Raw genomic sequence first — 24,734 nt, forward strand, 5'->3', positions numbered from 1 at the left:
TAACTAACACAATGTTATCTTTGGACCAGTTGCACAACCTTGAGTCTATCCTGGGAGATCTGAGGGGTTCAAGCTCTGATTTATACCCAGATCAGGCTGGAAGTGCCGGACCAAATGACATGGGCAACAAACCACCGGGGTGCCTGGATGAAAATCTGCAGGGTAAGACATCTGTTCATCAGTCATAACACCACAGCTTTACTTTCCAGTTCTACCGCGATATTCATGCTTGGACTGGAATGAAGTCCATTGTTCCAATTATCAGGTCAACACTTTTTCTGTTTATTTAGCGAGTCCAGGTATGGGTCCAGGGCCTCGAGGGCCCTTCCAAAGGTCCTTGTCTGTAGAGGGGAAGCCTCCAGTTGGGCTTGGAGGAGCTGGAAGACGACCTATGCTAGTGAAGCAGGAGAATATGATTGGTAGCCCAGATGGCTACTCGGGAAACATGGGTACGTGTTTGACACTTGTTACTTCATGTGTATTGTATGTATCATTAAAAATTCTACACTTCTTTTTGTACTCTATAAGGCTAAACTAAATATTATGTCACACGTATCAATCAATCAATTCCTTTATTGTCATAAATAACACTTAAGTCATACATGTCAACGAGATTTCGTTTGAGCTTTGTCCAGCGGCATAGAAACTGCATTGATGTGCAGGTTGACCATAGTTTGCAGTTTAGCTTAGCATTTGTCTATGAGAACACATATAGAGGGACGTGGGTGGGGGAGGGAAAGTTATATGTCTGTTTACCATGAATTGATTAACGTGGACCCCGACTTAAACAAGTTGAAAAACTTATTTGGGTGTTACCATTTAGTGGTCAATTGTACGGAATATGTACTGTACTGTGTAATCTACTAATAAAAGTATCAATCAATGGGTGTTGATGCTCCAGTAATGCAATGTCCAGATCACAATTATTGAGGTGGTGATGAGTGAGGTAATAAGATGGTCGGGGGCAGTAAGGGGGCAAGCTGTTCATTTAGCAGTCTCACAGCCTGGGGATACAGACTGTGAGACATTCTGGTGGTCCTGGCGCGAATCGATCTATACCTCCTTCCAGAGGGTAGCAGGTTGAAGAGGCCATGTGCTGGATGGTATCTGTCCTTTAGGATGTTGCGTACTCGCTTTAAGCAGCGAGTTGTGTACATGGCGCTCATCTCTGAGAGTATAGTCCTTGTAATTTTCCCCGCCGTTTTAACCACTCGCTGGAGGGCCTGTTGGTTTGCTTTAGTGCAGCTAGCAAACCACACTAAAAATCTGTAGGTAAGGACACTGCTGATGGCACAGTTGGAAAAGTTTACCATCGATTTCTGCGGAATGTTTGCGCATTTTAGTTTCCTTAGAAAGAAAAGACGTTGTTGGGCCTTTCCGACTGTAGAAGCAGTGTTAATGTCCCAGCATAGATCTTCTGTGATGGTCACCCCTAAAAATTTGAATTTTTTTGACCCGTTCTAAGAGATTGTTATTAATAACAAGTGGAGGATGTTCTTTCTGCCATTTCCTGCAGAAGTCTACAATTAGTTATTTGGTTTTGTTAGTGTTAAGAACCAAGTTGTTATTAGCACACCATGAAGCCAGCTGTTGGATCTCTGCCCTGTATGCTGTCTCGTCATTGTTGCTGATGAGCCCAAGCACCGTGGTGTCGTCGGCATATTTTCAGTAATGACTGATGTGTGCACCTATTCATTACAATCAGGGCCAATGAATAGGGGGATGGTTACCCAGAGGTCTCCCATGGGAGGATCTGGAGAATGGGGCATACCCCGCTCCAGCACCAGTCCAGTGGGTTCAACTGGCCACCCCTCCATGATACGTCCCAACATGGAGTACAGCGGCAGCAAGGGAATGCTAGCGGGCCCCATGGTGAGCCGCTCCAACAGTATTCCAGGATCCAGGTCTATGCTTCAGCAGCAACTGATGGATATGGGTATGATGCACTATTTTATGCTTGTCAATTGATTGAAAGCAATTCTGGAAGTGTTAAAATAATTTGTCTTGTGGTGAAGGTGGCTCCACTGACATGATAGGTGTGAACACCTTCAGCCAGCAAGGTCAGCCCAACCAGTCTCCTTCATGGCCTGATACTCTGGTTGGTATGGAGGGCAACAGGTGAGCACAGCCCAACTTTGGATATGTTCCTACGAAACAGATTGTTCCATCATGAATGTTTATGATATGTCTGTTTACTGTAGACGGCAATTTGCCAACACCCTGGATGAACTTCTGGTCCCACCCACTACCAGTGAGGGTCAAAATGACGAACGGGCACTGTTGGACCAGTTGGATTCCCTTCTGAACAACACGGATGGCATCGCACTTGAGGAGATAGACAGAGCGCTAGGCATCCCAGACCTTGTTAGCCAGGTAGAAGAGATGAAACAATCTGAGCGCAGACAGATCCTTCTAGTTCAGGGGTCGGCAACCCAAAATGTTGAAACAGCCATATTGGACCAAAAATACAAAAACTGAATCTGTTTGGAGCCGCAAAAAAATTAAAAGTCTTATATAAGTGTTATAATGAAGACAACACATGATGTAAGTGTCTATATTAGCTATATTAGCCTACTATCAAAGTGACTTTAAAAGTCTTATTTAAGTGTTATATTGAAGACAACACATGATGTAAGTGTCTATATTAGCCTACTATCAAAATGACTTTAAAAGTCTTAAGTGTTATAATGAAGACAACACATGATGTAAAAGTCCATATTAGCTATATTACCCTACTATCAAAATGTCTTTAAAAGTCTTATTTAAGTGTTATAATGAGGACAACACATGATGTAAGTGTCTATATTAGCTATATTAGCGTACTATCAAAATGACTTTTAAAGTCTTATTTAAGTGTTATAATGAAGACAACACATGATGTATTGGTCCATATTAGCTATATTAGCCTACTATCAAAATGACTTTTAAAGTCTTATTTAAGTGTTATAATGAAGACAACACATGATGTATAGGTCCATATTAGCCATATTAGCCTATTATCAAAATGACTTTAAAAGTCGTATTTAAGTGTTATAATGAAGACAACACATGATGTAAGTGTCTATATTAGCTATATTAGCCTACTATCAAAATGACTTTTAAAGTCTTATGTAAGTGATATAATGAAGACAACACATAATGTAAGTGTCTATATTAGCTATATTAGCCTACTATCAAAATTACTTTAAAAGTCTTATTTAAGTGTTATAATGAAGACAACGCATGATGTATAGGTCCATATTAGCCATATTAGCCTACTATCAAAATGACTTTAAAAGTCTTAGTGTTATAATTAAGACAACACATGATGTAAGTGTCTATATTAGCTATATTAGCCTACTATCAAAATGACTTTAAAAGTCGTATTTAAGTGTTATAATGAAGACAACACATTATGTAAGTGTCTATATTAGCTATATTAGCCTACTATCAAAACGACTTTAAAAGTCTTAAGTGTTACAATGAAGACAACACATGATGTGTCTATATTAGCTACATTAGCCTACTATCAAAATGACTTTAAAAGTCTTATTTAAGTCTTATAATAAAGACAACACATGATGTATAGGTCCAAATTAGCTATATTAGAATACTATCAAAACGACTTTAAAAGTCTTATTTAAGTGTTATAATGAAGACAACACATGATGTAAGTGTCTATATTAGCTGTATTAGCCTACTATCAAAATGTCTTTAAAAGTCTTATTTAAGTGTTATAATGAAGACAACACATGATGCAAGCGTCTCTATTAGCTATATTAACCTACTATCAAAATGTCTTTAAAAGTCTTATTTAAGTGTTATAATGAAGACAACTCATGATGTAAGTGTCTATATTAGCTATATTGGCCTACTGTCAAAATGACTTTAAAAGTCTTATTTAAGTGTTATAATGAAGACAACACATGACGTATAGGTCCATAATAGCTATATTAGCCTACTATCAAAATGACTTTAAAAGTCTTATGTAAGTGATATAATGAAGACAACACATAATGTAAGTGTCTATATTAGCTATATTAGCCTACTATCAAAATTACTTAAAAGTCTTATTTAAGTGTTATAATGAAGACAACGCATGATGTATAGGTCCATATTAGCCTACTATCAAAATGACTTTAAAAGTCGTATTTAAGTGTTATAATGAAGACAACACATAATGTAAGTGTCTATATTAGCTATATTAGCCTACTATCAAAATTACTTTAAAAGTCTTATTTAAGTGTTATAATGAAGACAACGCATGATGTATAGGTCCATATTAGCCATATTAGCCTACTATCAAAATGACTTTAAAAGTCTTAAAGTGTTATAATTAAGACAACACATGATGTAAGTGTCTATATTAGCTATATTAGCCTACTATCAAAACGACTTTAAAAGTCTTAAGTCTTACAATGAAGACAACACATGATGTGTCTATATTAGCTACATTAGCCTACTATCAAAATGACTTTAAAAGTCTTATTTAAGTCTTATAATAAAGACAACACATGATGTATAGGTCCAAATTAGCTATATTAGAATACTATCAAAACGACTTTAAAAGTCTTATTTAAGTGTTATAATGAAGACAACACATGATGTAAGTGTCTATATTGGCTGTATTAGCCTACTATCAAAATGTCTTTAAAAGTCTTATTTAAGTGTTATAATGAAGACAACACATGATGCAAGCGTCTCTATTAGCTATATTAACCTACTATCAAAATGTCTTTAAAAGTCTTATTTAAGTGTTATAATGAAGACAACTCATGATGTAAGTGTCTATATTAGCTATATTGGCCTACTGTCAAAATGACTTTAAAAGTCTTATTTAAGTGTTATAATGAAGACAACACATGACGTATAGGTCCATAATAGCTATATTAGCCTACTATCAAAATGACTTTAAAAGTCTTATGTAAGTGATATAATGAAGACAACACATAATGTAAGTGTCTATGTTAGCTATATTAGCCTACTATCAAAATTACTTAAAAGTCTTATTTAAGTGTTATAATGAAGACAACGCATGATGTATAGGTCCATATTAGCCTACTATCAAAATGACTTTAAAAGTCGTAATATAAGTGTTATAATGAAGACAACACATGATGTAAGTGTCTATATTAGCTATATTAGCCTACTGTCAAAATGACTTTTAAAGTCTTATTTAAGTGTTATAATGAAGACAACACATGATGTATAGGTCCATATTAGCTATATTAGCCTACTATCAAAATAACTTTAAAAGTGTTATTTAAGTGTTACAATGAAGACAACACATGATGTATAGGTCCATATTGGCTATATTAGCCTACTATCAAAATTACTTTAAAAGTCGTATTTAAGTGTTATAATGAAGACAACACATGGTGTAAGTGTCTATATTAGCTATATTAGCCTAGTATCAAAATTACTTTAAAAGTCTTATTTAAGTGTTATAATGAAGACAACACATGATGTAAGTGTCTATATTAACTATATTAGCCTACTATCAAATTTACTTTAAAAGTCTTATTTAGGTGTTACAATGAAGACAACACATGATGCAAGCGTCTCTATTACCTATATTAGCCTACTATCAACATTACTTTAAAAGTGTTATTTAAGTGTTATAATGAAGACAACTCATGATGTAAGTGTCTATATTAGCCTACTATCAAAATTACTTTAAAAGTCTTATAATGAAGACAACACATGATGCAAGCGTCTCTATTAACTATATTAGCCTACTATCAAAATTACTTTAAAAGTCTTATTTAAGTGTTATAATGAAGACAACTCACGATGTAAGTGTCTATATTATCCTACTATCAAAATGACTATTTGTTGCAGGCTGACGCAAGTCTTTGTTGACCGAAATGTATCTATTCTACACTATTTTACAGAATTGGAAAACATTAGTAAAATGGAGCTTTCTCAGAGGGTGAGATAACTCCCGGAAGTTACTGGCTTAGAATGGCCAAAGTTATAGATGTGTGTTTCCAAGTTAAAGCCAACAGCAGACTGTCTTCTTCAAATGGATTTTTTACCATCCTTGAAAGCTGTGTAACGTTTGCTGTGGTCTATACAACATGGCACACAAACAACTGTCAGAAATGCAGCCACTGTTACATTCAGATAATGTGGTATGAGACATGCAAATATACACAAAATACACAGAGGACATAAGTAAAATTAACTTGCAGTCATGCACAGACCAAATATGCCTGATTAGCACTCAGAGAAGTTAATAACATCAACAAAGCTCACTATTGTGCATTCACGCACAGCACAAAAAGTTTGGTGGACAAAATGAGACAAAGAAAGAATGACATAAAACACGTCTCACTGTGGCAGCGCCGAGAAAGTTGTACGTAAACAAAGTACGGTGAGTTCAAGGACTGCTGTAATTGGTAGGACAAAACGGCGCTCGCCAAATACTCTCCTCGGTGTTTAATATAAACAGTGGGATTTCTGACAATTTCAAAGGTTTGTGTGATTTTTGTCCTTGCCAGGAACCATATTGAATAAATAAAAAATATTTTTCCCCCATTTTTTTCCATTTTCATATATTTTTTAAAAAGCTCCAGGGAGCCACTAGGGTGTCACTAAAGAACCACATGTGGCTCTAAAGCCGCGGGTTGCCGACCCCCACTCTAGTGTAATAAAAGTGTGACTCATTTTTGTGATGAAAATGTAGTATTTAAGCTGTTATTGTGATGAAGTGAGACAAATAGATTTTTAAAAACTACAACAGTGAGAGAAAAAAAAGTTTGTAAACATCTTTGTTGCCTGTTACAGACACAGGGACCAGAACAGCAGCTGGAACCTTTTACTGGACAGGAACCATCGATGGTGCCGGACCAGAAGCCTCTTTATGGACAAGGCTATCCTGGACCCCCTACCATGCCCATGCAGACTGGCTACGGAGGAAATCCAATGCAGGGACAAAGCCAGCAGGGAGGATTTGGGCCCATGCTGTCTCAAATGGGCCAAAGCAGCAGCTTCCCTGGCATGGGTGGAATGGGGGCCATGGGGCACCCTCGTGCGAACATGATGAGGCCCAGGATGATGAGTACTAACAAGCCCATGAGGCTCCAGCTGCAACAGAGGCTGCAGGGACAGCAGGTATGACCCAAATCTGACAAAAAAATCTTTAAAACGGTTGTAAGACGCAAAATAGAATCATTTTAAACTTTATGGAAAGTAAATCTGGCTGGGTTGCAAACATTTGATCTAGAGGCAGTTCGCCTCACTTCCCGAATTTTACTCGGGAGGCAAACATTTAATCTGTTTACCGTTTAGTTACCATCGGCTGCATAGATGTCAGAATATTATAAAGGTTTTGAACCAAATATACAAGCAGATACTCTTGAAAAGTATCTGAGAGTGATGGAGTTGAAACTGGACAGGACAGATTAAAAAGCGCCGCGACTACCACACAAGTCCATTCCATTTCAAAGTTTCAAGAACTTTTCCTTCAAGATCTTATGAACTTTGCAGTAACTTTTTCCCTAGTGGAACAATTTCCACTGACCAGAAACGTGCATGTATGTGACGGTTTCCCTCTGTATTTACTTGACTTCCTTCAACAAATGTGCTTGCTGCCCTCCAAGGGCTTGGGGGTGACAACCGCAACTCTACTTGAGGTTACCATATTTTCTGGCCAATAAGGCGCACTTAAAGGCCTACTGAAACCCACTACTACCGACCACGCAGTCTGATAGTTTATATATCAATGGTGAATTATGAACATTGCAACACATGCCAATACGGCCGGTTTAGTTTTTCTAAATTACAATTTTAAATTTCCCGCGGAGTTTCTTGTTGAAAACGTCGCGGATTGATGACGCGTATGATGATGCGTGTGCGTGACGTCTCGAGTTGGAGGGGACATATTAGCGCAGTACCATTTGCGGCTAAAAGTCGTCTCTTTTCATGGCGCGATTACACAGTATTTTGGACATCTGTGTTGCTGAATATTTTGCAATTTGTTCAATTAATAATGGAGAAGTCAAAGTAGAAAGATGGAGTTGGGAAGCTTTTAGCCTTTTAGCCACACAAACACACAGTGTTTCCTTGTTTAAAATTCCCGGAGGTGAAGCTTTACTACGGATCAGAGCGCGGTCAAGCGGACATGGATCCCGACCAAATGTCAACCAGCAGGTTTCGGTGATAAAATTGTGGTAAAAAGTCGCCTCTTACCGGAGATCTGCGGAGCTTGCGCCGTCCATGTAGCTGCCGTCGACTTCCCTCAGACACTGGCGTCAACACACCCATGGACACACCCCTCCGACTATCAGGTACTATTTAATCTCACTAACACACTAGCAACACAATAGAAAGATAAGGTATTTCCCAGAATTATCCTAGTAAATGTGTCTAAAAACATCTGAATCCATCCCAATGCAATCGCCTTTTTTTTTTTTTCCAGTCCGTCGCTATCAATATCCTCAGCCACGAATCTTTCATCCTCGCTCAAATTAATGGGGAAATTGTCGTTTTCTCGGTCCGAATAGCTCTTATTGCTGGAGGCTCCCATTAAAAACAATGTGAGGACTTGAGGAGCCGTCACATGGGTGACGTCATCGTCTGCGACTTCCGGTAAAGACAAGGCTTTTTTATGAGCGACCAAAGGTTGCGAACTTTATCGTAGATGTACTCTACTAAATCCTTTCAGCAAAAATATGGCAATATCACGAAATTGTCAAGTATGACACATAGAATGGACCTGCTATCCCCGTTTAAATAAGAAAATCTCATTTCAGTAGGCCTTTAAAAAAAATTTTTTCTCAAAACTCGACAGTGCGCCTTTTAACGCTGTGCGCCTAATGTACGAAATTTTTCTGGTTTTGCTTGCCTACCGCAAAGCTATTTTATTTGGTGCATGGTGTAATGATAAGTGTGACCAGTAGATGGCAGTCACGCATAAGAGAAACATGTAGATTCCAATATAATGGCAGTCACACACAAGAGGTACGTGGAGACTGCAATATGACTCAAGTAAACAACACCAACATTTTCTTTGTTCAATTGAAAATATAGAATATTACACACAGCGCTCAAAAATATATCAAAATGTTTTATTACGACTTTGGTAAGCTGTGATGCCGCACCGCTTGATGAATTATACTGTGCTTCAACATACGAGTGTTATGGTGTGTGTATAAGGTAAGACATATTATTTGGCGTTTTGTTTCACGATATTATGCAAAAGCAACTTTTCCTACTTTCTGGTACCTGCTGATCTGTATTTGGGATCTGCATACGTCCTGAGAATTTGTGCGTGTCCGCCATGTGGTCCGTGCCGACGCCGTAGTCAATTAGTTTTTTCTTTTTCTCTATGTTCTTGCTATGGGACATTCTTCCTCTGCTGTTGCCATTTCTAATATAAAGTAGTGTAAAGTTCTAACTTATATCTGCCACTTATAAACACACCAGTGTAGTGAGTTTACATTATTCACCCAAGGAACTTTTAGTTATTACAGTTCCGGTCGGACGTTTTTTCACGGGACACATTTCCGGCAACTGAGAAGATGCTGCTCCGTTATTGAAATAAGTAAAGTCTGAATGTCATTAAAACAGTTAGCTCCATCTTTGACACTTCTTCCACCACTGCAACAAAGATGAAAGAGAACATTTAATTTAAATCTAAAGTACCAATGATTGTCACACACACACACAAACTAGGTGTGGTGAAATTTGTCCTTTGCATTTGACCCATCCCCTTGATCACCCCCTGGGAGGTGAGGGGAGCAGTGGGCAGCAGCGGTGCCACGCCCGGGAATCATTTATGGTGATTTAACCCCCAATTCAAACCTTTGATGCTGAGTGCCAAGCAGGAAGGCAATGGGTCCTATTTTTATAGTCTTTGGTATGACTCGGCCGGGGTTTGAACTCACAACCTACCGATCTCAGGGCGGACAGTCTAACCACTAGGCCACTGACACTGCCGAAGGTGAGCCACGTAAATAAGACCACCCACAAAACGGCGCATCCAGAAGCGACTGTCAGAAAGCAGCTTGAAGATGATCTCCATCCATTCATTTTCCACCGCTTATTCCCTTTGGGGTTGCAGGGGGCGCTGGAGCCTATCTCAGCTACAATTGGGCGGAATGCGGGGTACACCCTGGACAAGTCGCCACCTCATCGCAGTGAAGATGATCTGTAAAACATAATCTATGCAACATTTTGACCAAGGAACCACCATTACATGTTACGTAGACCACAAGGAAGTGTTTTCAATTTGGAGGGAGAAAAAAAATGTCACTCCTTTAATCCAGTGCGCCTTATATATGAAAAAAGATTTAAAAAAAATAGACCATTGATCAGCGGTGCGCCGTATTGCTTGGAAAATGCAGTACAGGCAATCCGCCAATTTGATATAATGCATTTTATATTTAAAGGCCTACTGAAATGAGATTTTCTTATTTAAACGGGGATAGCAGGTCCATTCTATGTGTCATACTAGATCATTTCGCGATATTGCTGTACTTTCGCTGAAAGGATTTAGTAGAGAACTTTGACGATAAAGTTCGCAACTTTTGGTGCTGATAAAAAAGACTTGCCTCTACTGGAAGTAGCAGACGATGACGTCACAAGGGTGTTTATATTGGGAGCCACCAGCAGCAAGAGATATTCGGACCAAGAAAACGACAATTTCCCTATTAATTTGAGCGAGGATGAAAGATTTGTGGATGATAATATTGATAGCAAAGAACTAGAAAAAATACATGCAAAGACATGCACCTGGGGATAGGTTGATTGGCAACACTAAATTGGCCCTAGTGTGTGAATGTGAGTGTGAATGTTGTCTGTCTATCTATGTTGGCCCTGCGATGAGGTGGCGACTTGTCCAGGGTGTACCCCGCCTTCCGCCCGATTGTAGCTGAGATAGGCGCCAGCGCCCCCCGCGACCCCGAAAGGGAATAAGCGGTAGAAAATGGATGGATGGATGGATGGATAGAAAAAATAAATAAAGTAAAAAAAAAAAGGCGATTGCATTGGGACCAATTCAGATGTTTTTAGACACATTTACTAGGATAATTCTGGGAAATCCCTTATCTTTCTATTGTGTTGCTAGTGTTTTAGTGAGATTAAATAGTACCTGATAGTTGGAGGGGTGTGTCTACGGGTGTCTTGATGCCTGTCTCTGAGGGAAGTCGACGGCAGCTGCATGGACGGCGCAAGCTCAGCTGATCTCCGGTAAGAGGTGACTTTTTACCACAATTTTCTCACCGAAACCTGCTGGTTGACAAGTGGTCGGGAACCATATCCGCTTGATCGCTCTGATCCATAGTAAAGCTTCACTTCCGGGAATTTTAAACAAAGAATCACCATGTGTTTGTGTGGCTAAAGGCTAAAGCTTCCAAACTCCATCTTTCTACTTTGACTTCTCCATTATTAATTGAACAAATTGCAAAAGATTCAGCAACACAGATGTCCAGAACACTGTTTAATTGCACGATGGAAAGAGACGACTTTTAGCCGCAAATGCCGCTGCGCTAATATGTCCTCTACAGTCCATGACGTCACGCGCACGCGTCATCATTCCGCGACGTTTTCAGCAAGAAAGTCCGCTGGAAATTTAAAATTGCAATTTAGTAAACCAAAAAGGCCGTATTGGAATGTGTTGCAATGTTAATATTTCATCATTGATATATAAACTATCAGACTGCATGGTGGGTAGTAGTGGGTTTCAGTAGGCCTTTTAGCATCTTTACAAAAAAATTAGATGAACCTAAAATGTTGCTTTTTTTTCTTTTTTCTTTGTTCAGTTCATGAACCAGACACGCCAGGCCATGGGCATAAAGATGGAGAACCCTGGAGGCAACCCCGTCATGCGGCCCGCCATGCAACAAGGCATGGCTGGACAGGTACAGTAGAGACCATTTTACGGATGTTAAGGAAATATTCCCCAAAAATGATTAGTGCGCAAAACACATTTTGTGTTTTTTCTCCCCAGCAGGGTTTCCTGAACGCCCAGATGATGGCTCAGCGCAGCAGGGAGATGGTGACCATGCAGATGAGGAGGCAGCGCATGATGATGCTGATGCAGCAACAGCAGCAACAGGCGGCCGCGGGTGGATTCAGCCCGCCGCCAAACGTCACAGCTCCTGGTGGCATGGACAATCCTGTGGGCGTGCCGAACATGGGTCAGCCTGGTCCACAGCAGTTCGGCTACGGAGGGAATTATAGTGCGTGCTTCTCTCTGGTGGCGAGTCTCTCAACTGTAAGGATTTGGATTTGATTGTTTCCTGTATGCTGTTTTACAGGCATGAGCCAACATGGAGACCCCTCGTTTGGCCCTTCCGGCAACAGTCCTCCTAACTCCATGATTCCAGGCCGCCTGGGTCCTCAAAACCCTATGATGCAACAGCACCCGCAGGGTGGTCCTATGTACCAGGCTGCGGATATGAAGGGCTGGTCACAGGGAGGCATGGGACGCAGCAGGTTTGTAAATGTTGTCTGACGTTAGGGCTGGGCCATATGGCCTTTTTTTTTAATATCTCGATATTTTTTAGCCAGTGGTTCTGAACCTTGTTGGAGGTACCGAACCCCACCGGTTTCATATACGCATTCACCAAACGCTTCTTTAGTGAAAAATGAAAAATAAATGGGAAATACTTGTATCGCGCTTTCTTACCTTCAAGGTACTCAAAGTGCTTTGACACTATTTCCACATCCACCCATTCACACACACACTGATGGCGCTAACCACGACCCATCAGGAGCAAGGGTGGAGTTTTGATTAATTGATTGATTGATGCTTTTATTAGTAAATTGCACAGTTCAGTACATATTCCGTACAATTGACCACTAAATGGTAACACCATTTAAACACCATTTAAACAAAGAATCACCATGTGTTTGTGTGGCTAAAGGCTAAAGCTTCCCAACTCCATCTTTCTACTTTGACTTCTCCATTATTAATTGAACAAATTGCAAAAGATTCAGCAACACAGATGTCCAGAATACTGTTTAATTGCGCGATGGAAAGAGACGACTTTTAGCCGCAAATGGTGCTGCGCTAATATGTCCTCTACAGTCTATGACGTCATGCGTCATAGACTTGTTTAAGTCGGGGTTCACGTTAATCAATTCATGGTACAAATATATACTATCAGCATAATACAGTCATCACACAGGTTAATCATCATAGTATATACATTGAATTATTTACATCATTTACAATCCGGGGGTTGGGATGAGGAGCTTTGGTTGATATCAGTACTTCAGTCATCAACTGCATCAACAGAGAAATGGACATTAAAACAGTGTAGGTCTTACTTAGTAGGATATGTACAGCGAGCAGAGAACATAGTGAGTTCCGACAGCATAAGAGCAAGTAAATACATTAGAAGTACATTTGATTATTTACATTAGGTTATTTATAATCCGGGGAGATGGGATGTGAATGGAGGAGGGTATTAGTAGAGGGTTGAAGTTGCCTGGAGGTGTTGTTTTAGAGCGGTTTTGAAGGAATACAGAGATGCACTTACTTTTAAGTGTCTTGCTCAAGGACACAACGGACGTGACGAGGTTGGTAGAAGGTGGGGATCGAGCCAGGAACCCTCGGGTTGCTGGCACGGCCGCTCTCCCAACGGCGCCGCCCCCAAAATGTTTTTTTTTTTTTTTTTTTATTCAGGACAGTTATGTTCTTTTTCCAAAATGAACCATGCATGAACATCACCTTGTTCAAAGAACAAAACCATCACAGTGCATGAACTTACAACAAATTACACACCTGCAAATCAGATGGAAAATTAGAGGGAACATTGTTTGGGGGGTATCCGTAATACGCCAATAGGGAGAAGGTTTTTTTTACACGATGAGTCGGGTGTGTCTTAACTCCTGAGGCCGACTCACCAAACTCCTATGGTTCGATCGAACCCAGGTTAAGAACCACTGTTTTTAGCCATTTCGCGATACACGATATACCGTATTTCCTTGAATTGCCGCTGGGCATATAGTATGCGCCTGCCTTGAATTACTGCCGGGTCAAACTCGCTTCCCAAAATAATTAGTGCATGCTTAGTATCACCGCCTGTTCAAACTCGTGTCGTCACGAGTGACACTTCCCCTGTCATCATTTTTAAAATGGATGAGGCTGATTTCAATACCGCTAATTTGAAATTGCATAAAGGGAAGAAGATTAAGAGCTATTCAGTTGGGTTTAAGGTCCAAGCTTACATCACACTCAAATTTTTACTGCATACCTTAGGTAAGTGCCGGAGTGAGAAGAGGTTTGAAAATAATTAGCGCATGCTTACTTTTACCGCATACCTTTGGTAAGCGCAGGAGTGAGAAGAGGTTTTAAATTAATTAGCGCTCCGGCGGCAATTCAAGGAAATACGGTATATCTCGATATTTTGCCTTAGCCTTGAATGAACACTTGATACATATAATCACAGCAGTATGATAATTCTATGTGTCTACATTAAAACATTCTTCTTCTTACTGCATTAATATACGCTCATTTTAAACTTTCATTCAGAGAAGGAAATCACAACTAAGTAAATCGACCAAGAGTGTATTCATTAAACACTTATAAGCGGGTGACTTTTCAAATGATGCTACATATTAGCAGTAATGCTACTTTTGGTAGCAACGCTTGTGCCCCACACTTGACAAATTAAAATTGTCTATTCGACATATTCCTGCTTGAAGCCGAACCACCGCCAGACGATGGACCCTCTGCTGCTTTTCTTGGGGAAATAATTCTTCCTTCATTCGCACCTTTTTTCTCTCGTACTACCACTCGCATGGCTTCGCTAGCATCACAGCTAACGTTACCCCATGCCACTACCTCTCTGCTCGGGGAGGGCGTGTGACGTTGCACGCGTGTCGTATGTAAGAAGGTGCGCTTGTTTTAAAGGCCTACTGAAACCCACTACTACCCACCACGCAGTCTGATAGTTTATATATCAATGATGAAATATTAACATTGCAACACATGCCAATACGGCCTTTTTAGTTTACTAAATTGCTATTTTAAATTTCCCGGGAGTTTCTTGTTGAAAACGTCGCGGAATGATGACGTGTACGCGTGACATCACGGACTGTGAGGAAATATTAGCGCTGTGCACACACACAGCTAAAAGTCGTCTGCTTTAACCGCATAATTACACAGTATTTTGGACATCTGTGTTGCTGAATCTTTTGCAATTTGTTCATTTAATAATGGAGACTATAAAGAACAATGCTGTTGGTGGAAAGCGGTGGATTCCAGCTGTCTTTAGCACCGAGACACAGCGGCCGTTTCTTTGTTTGTTGTGAAAGCAGAGCGGTCAAGCGAACATGTTTTCTCTACGTCAACCAGCATGTTTTTGGATGGGGAAATATTGATATATATCTTACCGGAGACATCCGTGGATTATTCGTCGTTCTGCAGCAGCTGTGAGCTTGGCTCCTCGGCTTCTCTCTGAGACACAGTGTGTTCAACGCAGCCATCTGACCTCGAGGTATGTCTTTACAATCTTTAAAATCTCACTAAAACACTATTAAAACAATAAGCAGACAAGGGATCTTCCAGAATTATCCTAGTAAATGTGTCTAATTACATCTGAAACGCTCACACTGCCGTCGCCCGTAGCTGTTGCTTTTGTCTTTTTTTTTTTACTAGTCCGTTGTTATCAATATCCTCAAACACGAATCTTTCATCCTCACTCCAATTAATGGGGAAATAGTCGCTTACTCGGTCAGAATCGCTCGCGCTGCTGGCGTCCATGATTGTAATCAATGGGTGGATGTGAGGAGTCTGACAATCTGAGACGTCACACGCACTACTTCCCGGAAATGCAGGGCTTTTTTAAGAGCGACCAAAAGTTGCGAACTTTATCGTCGATTTTCTCTACTAAATCCTGTCAGCAAAAATATGGCAATATGGCGAAATGATCAAGTATGATACATAGAATGGACCTGCTATCCCCGTTTAAATAAGAAAATCTCATTTAAGTAGGCCTTTAAGTCTCTGTGAGAAGGAGAGACAAGAAAGAAGGAGCGATGCATGCAGTGTAATGCCATCCATCCATTTTCTACCGCGTATTCCCTTTGGGGTGGCGGGGGGCGCTGGTGCCTATCTCAGCTACAATCCAGCGGAAGGCGGGGTACACCCTGGACAAGTCGCCACCTCATCGCAGGGCCAACACAGATAGACAGACAACATTCACACTCACATTCACACACTAGGGCCAATTTAGTGTTGCCAATCAACCTATCAATCAATCAATCAATGATTATTTATATATCCCTAAATCACTAGTGTCTCAAAGGGCTGCACAAACCACACAGACATCCTCGGTAGAGCCCACATAAGGGCAAGGAAAACTCAAACCCAGTGGGACGTCGGTGACTATGATGACTATGAGAAACCTTGGAGAGGACCGCATATGTGGGCAACACCCCCTATTCCCAGGTGCATGTCTTTGGAGGTGGGAGGAAGCTGGAGTACCCGGAGGGAACCCAGCCAGTCACGGGGAGAACATGCAAACTCCACACAGAAAGATCCCGAGCCCGGGATTGAACCCTGACTACTTGGGACCTTCGTACTGTGAGGCAGATGCACTAACCCCTCTTCCACCGTGCTGCCCTGCAGTGTAATACCCGCAGCTAAAAGCAACTGTGTGAGAACGTATACTCGAATATCAATCAATGTTTATTTATATAGCCCTAAATCACAAATGCCTCAAAGGACTGCACAAACCACTACGACATCCTCGGAAGAACCCACATAAGGGCAAGGAGAATTCACACCCAGTGGGACGCCAGTGACAATGATGACTATGAGAACCTTGGAGAGGACCTCAAATGTGGGCAACCCCTCCGCCCCCCCCCGGGGGACCGAAAGCAATGGCTGTCGAGCGGGTCTAACATGATACTGTGAAAGTTCAATCCATAGTGGATCCAACACAGCCGCGAGAGTTCAGTTCAAAGCGGATCCAAGACAGCAGCGAGAGTCCCGTCCACAGGAAACCATCCCAAGCGGAGTCGGATCAGCAGCGTAGAGATGTCCCCAACCGATACACAAGCGAGCTGTCCATCCTGGGTCCCGACGAGCGGTCCATCCTGGGTCCCGACTCTGAACAGACGGTACTTCATCCATGGCCATCGGACCGGACCCCCTCCACAAGGGAGGGGGGGACAGAAGAGAAAAAGAAAAGAAGCGGCAGATCAACTGGTCTGAAGAGGAGGTCTATTTAAAGGCCAGAGTATACAAATTCATTTTAAGATGAGACTTAAATGCTTCTACTGATATCGTAATTTTCTATATCGCACAGAGACAAACCCGCTATATATCGCGTATACCGTGGGTGTCAAACTCTGGCCCGCGGGCCAAATGTGGCCTGCCGTGTAAATTAATTTGGCCCTTGAGGCAATATGAAATTAACATTAGTACTGGCCCGTCGGTATTATACAGCCGCATTCACCGCTAATACTCATACTTGCCAACCCTCCCGGTTTTCCCGGGAGACTCCCGACGTTCAGTGCCCCTCTCGAGTATCTCCCGAGGAAACCATTCTCCCGAATTTCAACCGATTTCCACCCGTACAACAATATTGGGGGCGTGCCCTAAAGGCCCTGCCTTAAAGCGTTCTCTACAACCTGTTGTCACGTGCGCTTTTACTCCATACAAAGAGCGTGCCGGCCTAATCACATAATATATATGTGGCTTTTAAACACACACAAGAGTGAATGAAAGGCATACTTGGTCAACAACCATACAGGTCACACTAAGGGTGGCCGTACAAACAACTTTAACAGTGTTACAAACATGCACCACACAAGAATGACAAACATTTCGGGAGAACATCCGCACCGTAACACAACATAAACAAAATACCCAGAACCCCTTGCAGCATTAACTCTTCTGGGACGCTACAATATACACTATTAAGATTTTGCACTGTTAAGTTATATAAGTGTTGCTCTTTCCTTATTTAGTGTTAAAGCAAATCAGCTAAGCAAACTGAGCAATAATTAACTGTTTTATTTATGCACTTTCTCTTGCTACTTCAAGACTTGAATGCTTGATTTATTCATTATTGTTATTTTATTTTCACATTTATTTTTTAGCCTGTGAAAAAAGTTTATTTTGATATTTACCTGAGAAGGCTGCAAATAGAAAAGAGGCATTCAATTTTTATAAAAAATGTATTTGATCAATCAATCAATCAATCAATGTTTATTTATATAGCCCCAAATCACAAATGTCTCAAAGGACTGCACAAATCATTACGACTACAACAACCTCGGAAGAACCCACAAAAGGGCAAGGAAAACTCACTCCCAGTGGGCAGGGAGAATTCACATCCAGTGGGACGCCAGTGACAATGCTGACTGACTATGATAAAACCTTGGAGAGGACCTCAGGACACCGAAAGCAATGGATGTCGAGCGGGTCTAACATGATACTGTGAAAGTTCAATCCATGGTGGCTCCAACACAGCCGCGAGAGTTCAGTCCAAAGCGGATCCAAGACAGCAGCGAGAGTCCCGTCCACAGGAGACCATCTCAAGCGGAGGCGGATCAGCAGTGTAGAGATGTCCCCAATCGCCATTGAATTTTTTTAAAATTATTATTATTTGAAACTCGAGTTTGCATGTTACTATAAAGTTATATAAGGCTTGCGTGTTCAATATTCAATGCAAAACTTTTTTGGGTCCCTATTAAAAGGTTAATTTGTTCAACCTTGGCCCGCCGCGTTGTTCAGTTTTAAATGTTGGCCCACTCTGTATTTGACTTTGACACCCCTGGGGTGTATCGATATATTGCCCAGCCCTATCTGACGTTATCAAAGTAGCAACATTTTGACTTTGTCGTGCTCCCTCCCCCCCTCAGTTCCTACCCTCAGCAGCAGTTTGGCCAGCAAGTGACGCCAGGGCAGCAGCAATTTGGGCATCAAGGAAACCCGGGCCAATACGGGGGCATGATGATGAACGGCGGAGGAGGTGGTCACATGGCGCAGATGGCGGGGCAGATGGGCATGAATCCGATGGTGATGGGACGCATGATGGGACCCGATCAGGTAGGTGGACTATTTAAAAAAAAAAAAAAAGCCAAACTGGAGTCCATGTTGACTTTTCTCCCGTGCAATGCAGAAATATTGCTGAACTCCATGGCGGCCGGATTGACTCGCCTCATTGAACGCAGCAGGAGGACATACGTGGGTGTGCGTGACAACCGCCACACGGGGGCGCACTTTTCCTTTTGATGATGCCTTGGCAGTCTGGCCTCTTCAGAAGTGTCAGACGCAGTGCTGATGAAACTGAAAAAGTGAGAGACACGCTCACATCTTTGCAGTTAGATAGTCCTCTTCTAACAGGTGCGTGGACACGGTAGTCGGGCCGTACAGCGTCTCCGGGCTCAAGGTGCTCTCAGACTTGCGTGTTGGTGTTTGTGTGAGTGTGTGTGTGTGAAGCCTCCTTTGTGGAATGTACTACGAAACTGCATTGGAAATGTGCATTTCTTCTCATTCTTCGATGTCTCATGTTTCCTCGGCGTCTCGCTCCCGGGGGTGGTGCCGACAGTGAAGATGGTTGTAAGCGAGCCACTGGATTGTGACACTCAGATGAATGTCAATAAGCGGCAGCAACACAGTGTTTTGTTGGTCAAGGCTCGGCGGGCTAGCGTACGACTCAATTACTCCTTGACTGATTGCACTTTAAGAGAGGCCAACACGGAAAGGGTTGTGGCTAAAGAGGCCTTTACTCACGAATGAATCCATAGCAGCAGATATCAACACTTTATTTTCACATGTTTTCTCCAACACCCGTGGAGAAGTAGGGGGGGGATTATGGGGAAATGGGTCCGAGGTCTTTAAAGTGGGAACCAGTGGAAAAGTAGCAAGCACAGATTTTATCCAACACTCTTGTCGTCAGTCATTTAGTATAAGACTAGAAATTGATGGGGGGGGAAAGGATCATTTTGAAAACCAAACTGACGTATATTTATACAGATTGAAGAGGCGATTGCTTTATCAATCCATAGGAAATATTTTAAATCAGAAAGTTGAAGATATTTTGGTTACCTTACAAGCAAAAGTTTGAAAGAAGGGAAGTAGAAAACTGGCCAAGTTGATGTGTGTGTAATCTCACACTATAAAAGAAGTCAATTTCCAGCAATAATCCTTCCTCCTGGTTCTCATCTGTGTTGATGCATCATTTCTTTAAAGCGGCGGTACTGCAGTATTAGACACTGTGTCTTCTTTTGGAGACTTTTTCTTTTATTGTTCATAGAAATTGTAAATAGGCTTCAAATGTACTATATATAAATATATATATATGCTTTTGTAGGTCACATACTTTTTTTGCACAGATTGCAAGGCTTAATATTTAATAAGTGTAATTTTTCTTATACCATCATAGGTCATCTTTTATTTTCTTTGGAGAAAAAAGGGCCTGCTTTTATCCTTTTCTTTTTAAAAAAAAAGCAGTGTTTGTATAATTACTTCATGCTGCGATTTTTCTCCTTTTCAGAAAAAAAAAAAAAAAAAAGCACTTTTTAATTTTCCAATAACTTTTCTTTGTTTCATGGTCTTTGTTATAGAGGTGCTAGTGAACAAACACGTTCCTTTTAGAGTAATTTCTTCGAGGTGAAATGTATCCCAAAAGATTCAATACATGATTATTTAAGGCTTCACTTTACGCTCGGATGTCTCATTAATATTTCCTTAATGAAATTCCATTATTTCATGCCAATCTCACCTGGGGTTTACACTGTACTCTTTGGTATTAGCCTCAGAAAGTTTTTATCCTGTGGCTAACTTTTTAGATTAAAATGATTGATTAAAAACCCACTGGAAGCTACACGAGTCTGTTAAATATCACGTTAGTCTCTTTTAATGTGTAACTTGTTGGAATATTTTTACTGAGTTCCCGTGAAGCTTCTATCTACCTATGAAGACATGCTCAATCCAAAGAGTTTTATTTGGTTATGTCGTTCTGCACTGCTTAGAGACACTTCCTGTGCTAGATCGTACTCATGTGAGCTTTTACTGTTGCACCTATGATAAGCCTTTGAAAATGATTGCATATGTTGTAGCCGCTCCCGTAGAAGATAGAGTAGAGAGTACGAGTCCGGTTCTGCTGAGCTACTTTATATCGGATTGGTCTTTCTTTCTGGATTTCCGTTCTGTTCCGGCCAGAATTACAGTGCAGGTCCTTCACAAAAGATCGCTAGGACTTTCTTGATCCAAATTTTTCCCCCAGTCCAAATAAAAAATATTCAAACAATGCTTTGCTCTGAAAACGATAAACTCCTGTTCGTTCGGTCATGGTTGGAGCAGCAAAAAGAGAAATGACAGGATGTAAAATACTGTTCTTTTCTTACCCTGTTGTTGATGTTAATATTGTTGTAAATACAAATTTATATTTAAACTGCTTGTCTCTGCTGTCTTTTTCACCTGCAAAGTTGGTCAAAATGTCTGTTGTGCAGCAATCCAATCAGTGACGTGCGGTGAACTAAACACCAGGTGAGGCACACAATTTTTTTTTCTTTTTTCTTTACTTAAATTCATTTGTGCAGCTCTAGTCATTATTGATTTAGGTTGCACATTAGAATTACAGGAAAAAATAGGGAGTTATTTGCTTTTGTAAAAACATTATAATGATATTATGATATGATAAATGAGTCCAAAAACTATTTGATGAACTTCTTATTAAATACTTTTTGGTCCCATTTGCTTTTAACATAATAAATCAAGTATTGTGAGTGTATATTACCTTTATGTATTTGTATCTGAAGCAGCATTAGCTATCCTCCATGAAAACCTACTTTGTATGATCACATTCATATTGTCTTAAAGTCCAGTTTCGAGAAGTATTTCATCTTGGATACAGTATATAATCCTCCATAATGGCAGAAACATTCATTTAATTCAATTTCATTCCAAGAAATTAAACACTATTTTTGCATCTGACAAAAAAACAACCACAAACGCTGGCTTACTCTAATAAAAATGCCATGTGTGTTATAAATACAGTTAAAGAAAAAAATGCTGGCTTCTGCTGGTGAGACCTGTGTCTGCTAGCTTGAGCACCTCCACGTCTGCCAGTGTGGCGAGTCAGAGTACTGCTGAGGCATTGAACTGTAAGTTGACAATATATCGCCCCCTACCTTGAGGCAGAGGTACTTGCTGCCTCAAGACCTGCCTTTTCCACGTGGCAACAAGCATGCGCCCCCTCTCACACACACGCCCAATACACACTGTATGTAGCCGTGGAGGCACCGCCTGTGTCTGCCTCACTTGTCATCTGCTGCATTGTTTTGATCAGGAAACATGGAATTTCTACGATTTTGACCATGAAAATTATTAAAATATACAGGAACCACACCAAAATCACATAGAAAACATGAACCAAAGGAGAAATATTAAAACTTTTTTTTATTTTAATACTTAGTTTTGGAACATCTCATGGTCAAGCCACCTGCTGACAGGTGAGGCACTACCTCACTTGCCTCACCTGACAGCACCTCACTGAATCCAATATACTGTAGGTCAATACATCTACTGTTTGTGTTTTAGCTTTTCCTATGTTGTGTGTTAAGTATTTCCTGTTTTTGGTTCCTGTCAGCACTCTTATTTTGTCTGTTTCCTGTTTTTTTTCCCTGTGCGCTGTTTTCCCCTCAGTTGCGGTTGATTGGCACCTGGCCACACCTGGCGTCAATCAGCCCGCTCCTATTTTACCTGCTTTGTTCCTCCAGTCAGTGCTGGATTATTGTCGTTGCTACCTGTCGCTCTTGTCATTGCTACCTGGCGTGTCGTATCATATCGTGTCAATGCAGCGTTGCGGTAAGCTATATTTGATAGTGGTTTGTAGCTTATTGTCTTTTGTTCCCTGCTTCCAAGTTGGCTATCATTTTATAAGTACGACTTCTGTTTCTTCCTCGATACCTGCTAGCTTCCACGCGAGGCCTTTCTGTTTGTTATCCGCCCACGTGCTCGCTTTTTGTGTGTACCCTTTGTTTGTTTTTTTGTCTTAGTGTTTTAAATTAAATCATGTTTTCTCACTCCATGCCTGCCTCCTTCTCTGCATCTCGGGGTTCGTCACAAACCAACGCTGTCGGAGTTGGTTTGTGACGAACCCCAAGATGCACAGCAAAACTGCAGTCACCGTCTGTGACTGAACTTGTGATGTCTGGGTGGCATCGTGGCGTGTGTTTGCGTTCTCGTGGTGCAGCGGAGATGGAACACAGCGTTAAGGTAGGAATGATGATTTATTCCTAACTACAAAAACAAACTAATAACAGAAATACTGGCACATAGGTACTACAGACAAAAAAAACAGAACTAGCGTGGAAGCTAGAATGAACAGAAAGCGCTAGTATGTAAACTAGGGACAAGTAAACAAACAAGATAGCATGGGAGGTAATAGGGTGAAAAAAGATAGTTAGCACAATGCGGGAAGAGAGATGTCACTTGTTGCGTGTATCAAACTATAGTACGAGAACGAATGACAAACAAGGGCCGTCTTAAATAAGGAGATAATTAATCAAATCAGGTGCGTGACGACAAACAAGAAACAGGTGACACTAAATGAGTAACCACGACAACAGAAACCAAACAGGAAGTGCCACCGGGAACCAAAGATGTCGAATATAACAGGATCATAACAAAACAGAAACAAAACCAGAATATGACATAGTCCAAGACGTGGACCATGACAGAACTGTAAGAAACTGCAAAAGGAAATATGATTTAAATACAGAAAAGTAGACAAAAGATGTCATTAACCCCTAAACAAACAAACAACAGGTACCAATGGTCTAAAGAAAAGTAACCGTGGACTATGGATGAATGAATGAAAGTCATATTCAGTGAAGTGAAGTGAATTATATTTATATAGCACTTTTCTCTAGTGACTAAGCACTTTACATAGTGAAACCCAATATCTAAGTTACATTTAAACCAGTGTGGGTGGCACCGGGAGCAGGTGGGTAAAGTGTCTTGCCCAAGGACACAACGGCAGTGACTAGGATGGCGGAAGCGGGGATCGAACCTGGAACCCTCAAGTTGCTGGCACTGCCGCTCTACCAACCAAGCTATACCGCTCCCAGTCATGAATCGTGAATGAAGCAAAGTGATGACGCTGGAACTTTTGTTTGGCGTTCCAATGAAATTTATGAAGACAACTGCCTGAAGAAAAAAGTCATTGATGATATGGTGCTGTGTATTAGGTCATGGCACTAGGGAGATGGCTGTTATCACATTTTTAGTAGTTGACGTTGATATTTTGGACACTTTTCTTATTCCATCAATCAAAATGATGTTTGGGGATGATGCCTTAATTTTCAAGATGAAAATATGTCTTGTCATAGAGCAAACACTGTAAAAACTTTCCTTCAAGAAAGATGAATAAGGTCAGTGCCATGGCCTGCAATTTTGTAAACTTTTATTTCCGCAGGAAAGGTCCCATTGAGATCAAAAATCTACTTTTCCCAAGAGTCCTGCACGTTCATACACCAGTGTCGGCACTACTGGGAGCAATGTGGGGGAAATGTCTAGCCCATGCAGGACACAATGGCCGTCATTCGGATGGCGAAATCTGGAATTGAAGAAAAAGGTTTGTGACAACACTCCAACCCAAAACAATTAGAGAAAGTTGGAGTGACTGTTGTCACTCGTTAAGTCCCTGCCTCGGAGACTGCAATCTGTTATAAAAGCCAGAGGTGGTGCAACAAAGTACAAATACTGTTTTTGTTTTTCATGATTCTATATTGTTTTTCTTCGAATTGAATGATTCTGTATTTGTTTTCACTCTGCTTGA

At 40.9% G+C, this 24,734-nt stretch overlaps 1 protein-coding gene across 3 annotated transcripts in view; it reads left to right on the forward strand.

The window, feature by feature from the left end:
* The window catches only part of LOC133555091 (nuclear receptor coactivator 3-like), a 171,113-nt gene extending 149,769 nt beyond the window's left edge, over window positions 1–21,344 (forward strand). For 2 of the 3 annotated variants that reach the window (XM_061904567.1, XM_061904568.1), the window contains 11 exons: window positions 30–162; window positions 291–449; window positions 1,706–1,936; window positions 2,016–2,118; window positions 2,202–2,373; window positions 6,769–7,095; window positions 11,745–11,843; window positions 11,933–12,164; window positions 12,243–12,420; window positions 18,808–18,994; window positions 19,068–21,344. In XM_061904567.1, the coding sequence (XP_061760551.1) occupies window positions 30–162; window positions 291–449; window positions 1,706–1,936; window positions 2,016–2,118; window positions 2,202–2,373; window positions 6,769–7,095; window positions 11,745–11,843; window positions 11,933–12,164; window positions 12,243–12,420; window positions 18,808–18,994; window positions 19,068–19,079 (1,833 nt within the window). In that variant the 3' untranslated portion in view covers window positions 19,080–21,344. The remainder of the gene's footprint in view (window positions 1–29; window positions 163–290; window positions 450–1,705; window positions 1,937–2,015; window positions 2,119–2,201; window positions 2,374–6,768; window positions 7,096–11,744; window positions 11,844–11,932; window positions 12,165–12,242; window positions 12,421–18,807; window positions 18,995–19,067) is intronic. The other variant, XM_061904569.1, reaches the window with a different exon arrangement.
* Window positions 21,345–24,734: the final 3,390 nt, after the last annotated feature.

Source organism: Nerophis ophidion, linkage group LG06 (genome assembly GCF_033978795.1).
Source record: "Nerophis ophidion isolate RoL-2023_Sa linkage group LG06, RoL_Noph_v1.0, whole genome shotgun sequence".
NCBI lineage: Eukaryota > Metazoa > Chordata > Actinopteri > Syngnathiformes > Syngnathidae > Nerophis > Nerophis ophidion.